Here is a 12,143-nt window from a genome sequence, read left to right as displayed (position 1 = left end):
ACTAAATATGTAAAATTAATCTAATTTCGATCTCAATTATTAATTTATTAAATTTTAAAGGTAAATAAATAAAATATGAATGGCCCTCACTACAAGCAAAGAGGCAGAGTGGGAGGAGGGGGTTGAATACTTTCTGTAAGCAACTCTAAGGACTTATCCGCTCCTGCCTGCTACAAATAATCCAATATTACCATGACTAATTAGTAGTAATAATATTCTTACAGCAGTTATATGCCGATGGTGACAATCAGAGCTAAGAAAAAGCCCAGAGCTAAGAAAAAGCCAGCAGAATTCTGAGTGCAGCTCTGGAGGTGAATGATGTAAAAATCTTATTACACTGCTACTATACAAGTTAAAGAATGCCAACCGGTTTCAGATTCTCCCCATGTAGTATACGTAGATTTCTAAGTGATATTTAAAGGGAGCGGCACTAATGGTAAGTAAGCAGTGGAAAAATCCCAGGATCTCAAAATGTTACTATAGAAGCCTTTTTTTTAAAAAAAAAAAAAAAGTTTAATAAACGATTTCTGAATTTTCCATATTTATCCACTATTCAGTGATCGATATGAACATGAGCATGTAGCCCTATGGTCCAATATATAAGGAATGAGCTGAATGTATACTACCATGGGTTACAATGATAGCGGCTTATATACTGTAAACACGACTGTATTCTATATGGGCGCACACATTTTCTACTTAATAAATGGCTGAATAAATTCTGCTTTGGTCTGACGCTTCAGTTTAGCTTAACACTTGGTGGTCATCATACCATTTCCATCCCAGATGGGTTTATTAATAAAATTTCTAAATCTTGGTTGTCATTGTTTTGTACCCATCCCAGCTTGCTTTATTATTCAGATTCCTAAATCTTGGTTGTCATCCTAACGTCCTAATCCTAGCTTGCTTTGTCAAAGGGGTTGTCCACTACTTTTATATTGAAGAACCTAGAATATAAGACATATTTTCAGTTGTTTCACACTTTTTTGTTAAGTATATAATTCCACATGTGTTAATTCATAGTTTTGATGCCTTCAGTGTGAATGTACAATTTTCATAGTCATGAAAATACAGAAAAATCTTTAAATGAGAAGGTGTGTCCAAACTATCTTAAGGGTAGTTTATCAATATAAAAGTAGTGGACAATCCTTTTAACCAGATTGCTAAAGCTTGGTTTTCATCAGCTTGCTTTATTAATCAGATTATCATCATATAGTAACCATCCAAGCTTCATTTATTAATTAGATTTTTAAACCTGGGATATGATCTCATGGTATAGCACACATCCCAGATTGCTATATTAGATTGTTTTAAAGCTTGGTTGTTACGATACTAGTCCCCATCCCAGCTTGCTTTATTAATCAGATTTCTAAAGTTTGGCTGTCATCATACTAGCCCCCATCCAGCTTTATTAATTGGATTTTTTTTTTCTTGCACAGTCCCAACCCTAAAACTTTTTTAATCTGCTTTTTAAAGTTCGTTTTTATCACACTCATCCCCATCTAAATTGCTATATTAATCGGATTTCTAAAGCCTGAACGTCATCATTAGTGATGAGCGAGTATGCTCCATTAACCCTTTCGGCGAGCATGCTCGGTGTTGTTTTCGTCACTGTGTGTGCCTGATTTGCGACTGTTTGACAGCTTTAATACCAGTCAGGAATACCTAAGAAATAGGCATTCCTCACATGTATTAAAGCTGTCAAACAGTCGCAAATTATGCACACAGCGCGACTAAAACATGCACCCGAGCACGCTGAAGATACTCGGGAAACACCCGAGCATGCTCGTAAATCTTGAGTAACGAGCATGCTCGCTCATCAGATCATACTAAACAGTAAATTAAGTAGAGACGCTATTAAGAGTCTAACGGATCCTTCACGCAGTACGATCTCACAATATCACCTCGACTCAAATTAACTAGGCAAAAAATGTACTATAGCACTAAAAATGTAAAATAAAACTAATCATTTAAACATGTGCAAACCAGTATCCCAATTCAATAGGTAGTATAATACATAGAGACAATTTGCAACTTTGTCATGATATCAAAATATTAAAGCAGATGTGAAGAATTAAGGAAAAAAAAGGTCTGGCTTTATATCTAGAAACAGCGCCCCTCAACCCATGGGCTTTGTCTGTAATTGCAGCTCAGTCTCATTCACTTTAATATGGTTTAAAGGATTATTCTCTTGAGCAGCTCAAAACTCTGCAGTCTCCTTACTTGCTGGTTTCCGGCAGGGCGGGCTCTCCTCCTTGAATGACAGTTCTGCTTAGCAGCAGAGTTGCAGTATTAGTAGAGCTATAAAGCTCAGCACGAGTTGTGCTGTAATACATTCAGCTATCAGTAGTTCGTTCTGGAGTGTACACTGCTATCATAATATTCACATATGAAGATAACAGGGCATTTGAGCAAGCACACTGCTCTGGACAGTGAGAACAATGATACTGGGTGCCAGGGATTGTTATTTTACAGGATTGATAAGAAACGCTCATCAGAAGCCGGAAGGGAGGTGAGCAGCTAACTGATGTATAGAAATCAATGGGCTGGAGAGAGGAGGTTAGGATATTAAGAGTTAACCCCCTCTACTGGAATGTAACTACTGAAGCCACGGTCTGGGCACCATGGAAACAAGCTGTACACCATGAAAGATAAAAGCAAATAGAAAAAAACAAATCAATTACAAACTTGCTTTTTCATTCTGTCTAATTAAAGCAATTTAATAACTTGAGAATACCCGTTTAAGCTGCAATAATGCAGTTTCTAAACTTGAGGCCTTTTTTTTTGTATCTCATGACAACTATAAATAAGTTTTTACAAAGGACTGCAAGTAAAATGAATATAATCTTATTGTTATGCAGCCAGCTTTGCTACATGTAATACCATATATATTATTTTTTCTTGCATGAGGCAGCAATACTCCACAAGCAATACCTAGAAATGATTGCAATACTTTTTTTTTTGGCTAAATACTTTTTTGCCAATATTGTACCTTTCTATACCAATTTTATATTAACTTTGGTGATATAGAAGAAAAAACTACGATTACATCTGAACACAGAATGTAAAACTTGGTTTGGCTAATAGTCAGAATGTGCATCAGTTTTAAGACCATTTCCACCCATGATTACGGGTCACCAGTAAATCATGCATCAGTCACTGGAAAAGTTGGGTAACAACCTTTTTGACCAATATTACAGCTCCTTTTGCGTCACCACCCATTTTTTTTTGGAAAGTAGATGTAAAATATAAGAAGAGATAAAATATGGTGATTTTTTTTTGTAATCTTAGATGGAGATGCTCTATGCAGTGGTCCCAATGTAACCCACCACAACTTTCAGCATGTCTGATCAGGGTATGTTGGGAGTTGTAGTTTTGCGAAAGCTTACACAAATTCAGAAAGCTGAGAAATTTTCCTTCCCAAAAATATATAGTACCCCCATTGCTGTGTCAAAAGAACTCCCCCAAAAAGACATAAGAAAACTATTGCACTAGTGTTCACGTGGCAGCCAAATACACGAAAAGGGAACCAACATAATGTTCCTATAGTACCAGGGGACAAAGTCCCAGGAAATCTGATAAGGTTTGTATAATACCGTCATTGTAAGCAGAAATAATTTATGACAATGAGACATCAAAGAGCGGAGGAGCGGTTTAGTGGGTCTTTGTGTGCCCAGACCCCATAAGATAAAGCTGCAGTTAGAACCCGGGAGGTGCGAGCAGTGCAACATTCACCACCTTAAGCCAAGCGGCAAAGCTATGGAAGACCCACAAAGACCCACTATCCTTCCACACACAAAATGAAAACCAAAAGGCAACATGGTATGTTGATGCTTGGCGTGATCTCGTCAGAAGGCTACGGGTTTTATTTTTGGGTTTGTTTTTTTTTCGATTGGATTTGAAGCCAATGATCAAGGCGCTCTCCACACTATAGTCATACACTTGGATAGTGGGTCTCTGTGGTGCTTTCATACAGGCAGACAAGACTGTGTCCTGGAAATAAAGCAGAGAACATGGCGACAATGAAATCACAGGTTATGACACAAGCAAAAGAAAAACAAAAAAAGGAGATAAAACGTACAAATAAAAAAAAAACAGAATGCAGAAAAAAAAAAAAGATATAACTGTTAAGCTATTAGATACAGATATAGAGAGGAAAGATGTCCTTCAAAAAGGGGTAGTCAACTACTGGACAACCCCTGTTTAAGAGCTAAAGCATCCATAGCAAAAGAAACAAAAAACAACCCATGTCCCACACCGGCGTCATGTCTGCTACAGTGAACCAGCATCCGCTGATCGGCTGCAGCCAATGTGAAGGCTGATCCTACTGACAGATTCCCTTTAAATAGTAGTCAGTAAAGGATGGCAGCTGTGTACTATGATTCTGGTTTACCCCATATAAAGTTTAGCTGTTCTAGTAGGATTTTCCTGACATTTTTTTTGTTCCATTTTACAGCAAAAGCCATGGTCCATAAACAGCTTACAACACAGCAAAGGGATCTCATTACTAAACATTATCAGAAGAAGGATACTTTATTTTTTCCAAGGACTTAATGTATACCATGGAACACTGTTACGAAGAAATGGCTTAAAATTTGGCACAACAATGACATAACCTAGAACAGGACTAAAAAAAAATGATGAAAACACAAGAAGACAATTGGTCCGGAAGGCCGCCAAGAGGTCTACAGCAACATTAAAGGGAGCAGTAAGAATTTCTATCTGGTACTGGTTCTGTACTGCATGTGACAACAATCTCCCATAATCTTCATATGTCTGGCTTGTGGGGTAGGGTGGCGGGACAGAGGCCTTTTCTAACAAAAAAAAAAAAAAAACACATCCAAGCCTGGCTATGTTTTGTCAAACCCTATATCAAGTCTGCCAAAAGCTTGTGGGAAAATAGGTAATGATTTGATGAGACCAAAGTTTAACTTTTTGCCATAATTCCAAAAAGTATGTTTGGCGCAAAGTCAACACTGCACATCACCAAAAGAACACCATACCCACAATGAAGCATGGTGGAAGTACCACTACGCTTTGGGGCTATTTTTTGGCAGCTGGAACTGTGGCTTCAGTCAAACATATTATGAACAGTCCAAAATATCAGTCAATTTTGCCAATAAACCTTCAGGAATCTGCTAAAAAGCTGAAGCGGAATTTCACCTTTCAGCACGGAAACGGCCCTAAGTATACCTCCAAATAAACAAAATAATTGCTTCATCGGAAAAAGATCAAGGTTTTGGAATGGCACAGCCAAAGCCCAAACCAGATTGAAAATCTGTGGGTGACCTGAAGAAGGTGCTGTACACAGGAGATGTCATCGCAATCTGACAGATTTGGTGCTACTGCAAGGAAGAGGGGGCAAAGATTGTCAATTCTAGATGTATCATGCTGATAGACTCTAAGAGCAGGATTTATTTATCTATCCCGACTCCATTTTGAATATTTTCTCCTGCTTTCCGAAATGGAGTTTCAGCCAGTATGTCTGTTTTGGGATACGTGGTCCCTTACAAATTTCTTTGTCTAAAGACTTAGATATAACAGAGAAACAAAACTAAGTGAGAGATGCACCTAAACTCTTCAGCTGGGTGTGGACAGTATTACTTTTAGCCAATGAGATGTATGTGTGCTAATGCCAGCACATATTGAGAGATAAGTGGAGCTAATTAAATTGTTATAAAGTATGAATATTAAAAAACCTAACCAAATGATGTAATAAAGAGAGATCTGCTTTGATGCTCAATGTATCAGTGTGGCTCTTTCGTGCACATATTTGGATTTTACTATTTAATTTGAAACAGGCAAAGTCTCACAACGTCCCACATTACGTGGCGACAACAACTCCTACCCAAAAAGACTGTTTAAGTATCTTCTGAATTGATGACAGCATTTAAGGGAGTGCATATTTATATACAAGAAATATACTATAATACTGCCCCTTATGTACAAGAATATAACTATTATAATACTGTCCCCTATGTACATGAATATAATCACTATAATACTGCTCCTAAGTGCAAGAATATAATTGCTATGCTACCGTACCTCTATAGACAAAAGTATAACTTGTCTTCACAAGGGGGTAAGGCACACACATGGGGAAAAAAACAAACAACTTTTCAGCATTAAAAGCCCTTCATTGTACAGAATGGAATATTGATCACAGGTGCAAATCAGTTTTTCAGTCTCAGTGACATCCCTGTATAAGCACCTCCACTGCGTGGCATAAGTCTACATACCCATATTAGTGGAGAACAAAAAATATGCACTGCCCCAATACAGTGCAACGTAAGTACTACCAACCATTCCCGTAAATGCACAGGTTACATAACCTGCACTGTAGATTTATTGCTCACGCCGTTCATATCACCAATGAAAGCAAGTGATCATTAACTAGTGACCTGCTCCATAGGGATTACATAAGTCAGGGCTGCTCAAGGCAGACAAATCATACACAGCGGGTGAAATAAGTATTGCACACGTCATCAATTTTCTAAGTAAATAGATTTCTAAAGGTGATTTGGACATGAAATTCTCATCAGCTGTCTGTAACAACTAGATACGAGGGAACTTGTTCAGAAAACGTTCGCCAGTCTCAAAGTTGGCACGAACATTGCACATTTAGATTAATGTTCGGATTACAGAGCATTTTCCTTAAGATTGGCAAAATTCAGCCAAAGGGACGTGTTTAATAAAGAGAGTGAGTGAGAAGAGGTCAGAGGAGCAGCGGACTGTTATTCTTTTTTATTAACTTAAAGTGAGGAGATTCCGTCAGCCAATCAGGGAGCAGAAACCATCCACAACGTCCAGACACAAAGGCTTGTGTCATTGGCTGCCCAAGTCACATGTCCCTCTCCATATAAAAGGCAGACAAGTGGCTTCAGTGCCATTTTGTCAGTATAACAACGTAGTGAGGCTACTGCAAGTAGTCAGATAGTTAGATAGGCGGTTTATTGTCAGCTAGTTGAGATAGATAGGATCCTGTGTCAAATCGACCTTCCAGCATATCAATCCTTTGTGCCAATTGTGTGGTTCAGACACCAGTCCACATTTCAGCATCTAAATCCTTTGTGCTAATTATGTGGTCCAGACACCAAATACGGATTGTTAATTTAGTGACAGAAGACCGACAGGTCTGGGCCTAGGGTTGTGAAACAGCTGGTGAGAAGAGGGGAAGGGTACATCCAACATGAGTGGGGAAAAAGCGAGGTCGCGGTGGAAGAGGAAATAGGCTTCATGTTCAAGGTATACGTGGGGTAGGTGTTAATGTTAGTGAAAGCTCTACCGAACCAACATGGTCACTTACTATCCAAAAACAACTGACAACTTCTGTTACTAGAGGGCCACTCCACTCCCTTTCTTTTGCAGCCGCACAGTGATCCACCTTGTTGATAAGGGCAAGAAAGAGCAGGTGATCCAGTGGATGGCAAGAGCTGCTTCAAGTGGCCTCTCCTCTTCTTCCTCCACCTCAACATCACACACAGTACAGAGGCACCCCACAGAGGTGGCACCCCAATTACCCTTGCTTCCTCCCACATCACAACTTTCCAACCACCCAACTTACAGTAGGGAACCACAGATGGGCGAGTCTGCAGAACTGTTCACACATTCTATACCATGGGCATCAGAGGTCTGCTACAAAGACTCACAGACTCAAGAGAAGGAGGAAAGCATCTGTACCGATGCCCAAAAATGTTTTCACTTCGATCTGGGACCGGGTCCAAGCAGAATCCTTACCCTCGTCACTAGGCGTTAACCCCCGGGGTGGAGGTGATCCTCATGAGATCAGATACTTGAGGTTCATGCGGACTGTACTGTGCTGATAGGGCAGAAAGAGGAGGAGTGTGACTCTCAGAGTGAGGAATGAGAGAACAGAGTGGATGATAATGAGGTTGTAGATCCCACTTGGTGTGAACCCAAAAGGCACGCAGCTGAGTAGCTCAGCAGAGGAGGTGGAGGAGGAGGAAGACTAGGAGGTTACGTTGCGGCCTCCAGCACAGACATGGAGTGTTGCAACCACGACAAGCACTGCATTCTCAGCCCCAAAACTGGCTGTGGCCAGCAGCGGTCACAGGTCTGCAGTTCGCAAGGGCTGCCCAGCACGGGCCCTTTTTTGGCGTTATCTGCAAACTTTGTAAAAAAAAAACGACCCTGTAGAGGCAAAAATTGCAATAATTTGACTAGTATATGCATGAACCGTCACATGCGCGATCAACATGCTTTAGTCTGGGAATCTCACTGCGCTAAAATTCGGACTAGCAGGCCTCGCCAACCACCGGCCATCTCATCAACCGTATCCACTGCTTCTTCCTCCTCAGTCAGTGGCAAGTGTTTTCACTCAGGTCTCCGGCCGCAGAACCTCCACTTGTTTACCCGCTACAGTCGGGGTGAGTAAGAGCCCATCAGCTGTAACTGAAGCGGATATGCTTGCTGTGTTTCACCATGCAAACCACGTTTCTCAATCCACCTTAACATCTGCGTCTGCACCTCACAGTTCAGCAATTTGTCCGCTTCACCGTCCTCCGCCCTCTTCAGCAGAGCAGCCAGCTCTCGGTCCCGCAGTTGTGGTCATGTAAAAGATAGCTTTGTCATGTGTAGGATGAAACTAAGAGGTTGAACACCACCATCTCCAATCTGTTGGACACGGAAATTCTGCCTTTCTGCCTGGTAGATACAGACGGTTTCCGAAAGCTGATGGCCGTCGCAGTCAATCAGTACCAGTTCCCAGTCGCCATTACTTCTCGAAGAAAGCTGTGCCTGCGCTACACCAGCATGTCGCAGACATCACCCACTCCTTGACTAAATCTATATCTGCCAGGGTGCATTTCACAACAGACACCTGGACGAGTAAGCATGGCCAAGGGCGTTACATCTCGCTTACTGGGCACTGGGTTACTCTGGTGGCTGTGGGGGCAGGCGGGGAAGGGGCTGCTCCACAAATCTTGGAATCCCCAAGCCTTGCAGAAGAAACCTCTGTATTTCCCACTTCCGCCACTGCTTCTGCGTCCTCCACCTCTTCTAAGGCCTCCACCTGTGCAATAAACCTCAGCCTTAACGAGACAAGAGTGCAGAGAGAATCCCCCTCACCTCCGTACTGCAGAGCCAGGGCTCACCGCAATCAGGCAGTCTTCAAATTAATATGCCTTGGAGATCGCAGTCATACAGGTGAAGAGTTGTGGGCAGCTCTCCAGGCTCAGTTTGAGCAATGGCTGTCTCCGCTGAACCTGGAGCCAGGGAAGGCCGTGTGCGATAATGTTGCCAAGCTGGTGGTGTCCCTACGCCGAGGCGAGCTCACACACGTGCCTTGCATGGCTCTCGTCCTCAACCTGGTGGTACAGCGATTTCTCCGCCACTATCCCGGCCTGGATGAGCTGCTTCAGAAAGTACGAAAGCTGTGTGCGCACTTTCGCAGTTAGCACCCCGCGGGTAATTGACTTGAATCGCTACAGAGATCTTTCGGCCTAGCGGTTAACCGACTGATATGCAATGCGCTGACACGGTGGAATTCCACTCTGCAACTGTCATTTTGCATAGCCTTGGCCAACGCAGTACGGCGGGGTGCCAATCATGCTTGTGGAGTGGGCACAGATGAGGGACCTCTGTACCCTTCTGTACAGTTTTGAAATGGCTACGAAGATGGATAGCACTGACTATGCAGTCATCAGAATCACTATTCCGGTCATCTACATCAGGGTTCCCCAACTCCAGTCCTCAAGGCCCACCAACAGGTCATGTTTTCAGGATTTCCTTAGTATTGCACAGGTGATGTAATTATTGCCTGTGCAGGTGATGTAATTATCACCTGTGCAATACTAAGGAAATCCTGAAAACATGACCTGTTGGTGGGCCTTGAGGACTGGAGTTGGGGAACCCTGATCTACATGCTGGAGCACACTTTGAATAGTCTGCTGGAGGAGGTGGTGGTCCCAGAGGTAAAGGAGGAAGCAGAAAAGGATGCGGAAGGGATAACAATATCTCTAAGTTCTGGACTGTGGTCGCACAGGCGGGTGCCATGGGAGGGTGGATTACAGTGATCGATCGGGGCTCATGGTACCAGATAAACTGTTAGTGAAGGTGCAGGAGCCGAGGAACAAATGGAGGGAGGACAAGGAGGAAGACTGACTATACAATGTAAAATCTTAAATTATGCCAGACATACTTTCTGATGGCAAGAGCAGCATACTTTTATTTTTATGTTGACTCTTTAATTTGTGTTCTTCTTTAGTTGATTAACACAGGCTATTGTTTGTATAACCCTGAATGTTATCAGCTCTTTCATTTTGAAACAATGATGTGTATTTACAAGAGCCCCTGTGATACCAAATATGTAAATAGATTATCTCAAACAATGATAGGTGAGCCCTGCACCTTTACCTCAGACATGTGATATGCACACTAAGCTTCGGGGGAGGAGAGTGAGAGCAGTTCTGCCATTCAGGGGGCTGAGCCCAGAGAAGCAGAAGGGACATGTGTTTCTGAGACAGGGGGAGTCTTGGGACAGAGTTCAGACAGACTTCAGAAGGAGTATGAGAGACATCCTCCAGGACAGCAGATGGATTGCATGGCATTACCAAAAAGACACAGATTTGTATGGAGAAACTAGTCGCAGGCATTGCTCAGGTGTGATTTTGGCCCATTCTTCCACGCTAACACTCTTCACATACTGAAGGTCCTGTGGGCTCCTTCTATGAACTCTGAGCTTTAGTTTATTCCATAAATTTTCAATTGGATTCAGGTCCGGTGATTGGCTCGGTCATTCTAGCACTTTATTTTCTTTCTCTGAAACCACTTGAGAGTTTCCTTGGCAGTATGTTTGGGATCATTGTGTTGCTGAAATGTCCACTCTCGCTTCATCTTCATCATCTTGGTAATGACAGCAGATTTTTATCAAGAAGGTACATGTCCATTCATCCTTCCTTCAATCACATGAATAGTGCCCTATGCTGAATAACAGCCCCACACCATGATATTCCCACCCCTAAACTTCACTGTTGGTATGGTGTTTTTGGGGTGACTTGAAGTGCCTTTTGGCCTCCAAATATGGTGTGTATTATGGCATCTAAAGAGTTCAATTTTGGTCTCCTCTAACCAGACTACACGGTCCCAGTATTTCACAGACTTGTCTAAATGTTGCTGAGCAAACTGTAAACGTGCTTGAACATGCTTTTTTGTTCAGCAATGGAGTCTTGCATCGTGAATGTGCATACAGGCCCATGGAGGCTGAGTGCATTACTTATTGTTTTCTGTGAAACAATTGTACCTGCTGATTCCAGGTTTTTCTGTAACTCTCCTCAGGCGGTTCTTGGCTCTTGGACAACTTCTGATAATTATTTTCCCTCCTCTGTCTGAAACCTTGCATGCAGCACCTGGTCGTGGGAGCTTTATGGTGAAATAATGTTTTTTTCACTTCTGGATTATGGCCCTAAAAGTGTTCACTGGAATCTTCAATAGTTTAAAATTGCTTCTGTTACTAATGCCATCAGTATGTTTTGCAACAATAATGTTGCAAAGGTCTTGAGACAGCTCACTGGTTTTACCAATCATGAGATGTTTTTTGTCTGGCACTTCAGTAATGACACACCTTTTTAAAGGCCATCAGTTGAACCAGCTGATATTTTTCACTAAGTGGCAGAATTGCTTTCTAATTAAGGATAGATTTCAGCTGGTGTCCTGACTTTCTATGTTTTTTTACATCTCTCTTTATTCATGTGTTCAATACTTTTTCCCCTGTGTCATTTCTCATTATTACACATCACTTAATTTATGGACATCTATGGTTTCATTTATTTGCCTGTGTGGATTGGATGGGTTGTTATCGACATCTGGTGAGAATTTTATGTCAATCGCACATTTAGAAATATACTTACCTAGAAAATTGGTGACGTGTTCAATACTTATTTTGCCTGCTGTATGTAACACTGATATGTCTGATAAGAAAACCTATCACTTTATCCTCTTCTTAAAATATCAATACAGATCAACTTCAACACGAGACAAGATGAAACGCAAGGTGTGAGATTAGGGGTTCAGTACTCACACTGCTGGCTGGGGTCACATTCTGTCGTCATCTTGACGTAATTAGAAGGAAACAGGCCCGTGACGCCGCTGATCTCCCCTTGCCACCAGTCTGCATCGTCCTTGTT

The 12,143-nt window shown here is 41.9% G+C and overlaps 1 protein-coding gene across 8 annotated transcripts in view; it reads right to left on the bottom strand.

Moving 5' to 3' along the window:
* ITSN2 (intersectin 2) overlaps positions 1-12,143 on the bottom strand; it is a 122,171-nt gene that overhangs the window by 38,056 nt on the left and 71,972 nt on the right. For 7 of the 8 annotated variants that reach the window (XM_073674069.1, XM_073674061.1, XM_073674065.1 and 4 more), the window contains one exon: positions 12,038-12,143. This exon is cut by the window's right edge and continues 86 nt beyond it. In XM_073674069.1, the coding sequence (XP_073530170.1) occupies positions 12,038-12,143 (106 nt within the window). Of the gene's footprint in view, positions 1-1,719; positions 3,994-12,037 lie in introns of those variants that run through there. The other variant, XM_073674068.1, reaches the window with a different exon arrangement.

This window comes from Phyllobates terribilis, unplaced genomic scaffold, assembly GCF_046119375.1.
Source record: "Phyllobates terribilis strain yellow unplaced genomic scaffold, ASM4611937v1 Scaffold_3__8_contigs__length_932513732, whole genome shotgun sequence".
NCBI classification, from domain to species: Eukaryota; Metazoa; Chordata; class Amphibia; order Anura; family Dendrobatidae; genus Phyllobates; species Phyllobates terribilis.
The sequence above is the reverse complement of the archived record's forward strand: the minus strand, read 5'-3'. Positions and strand labels throughout refer to the sequence as shown.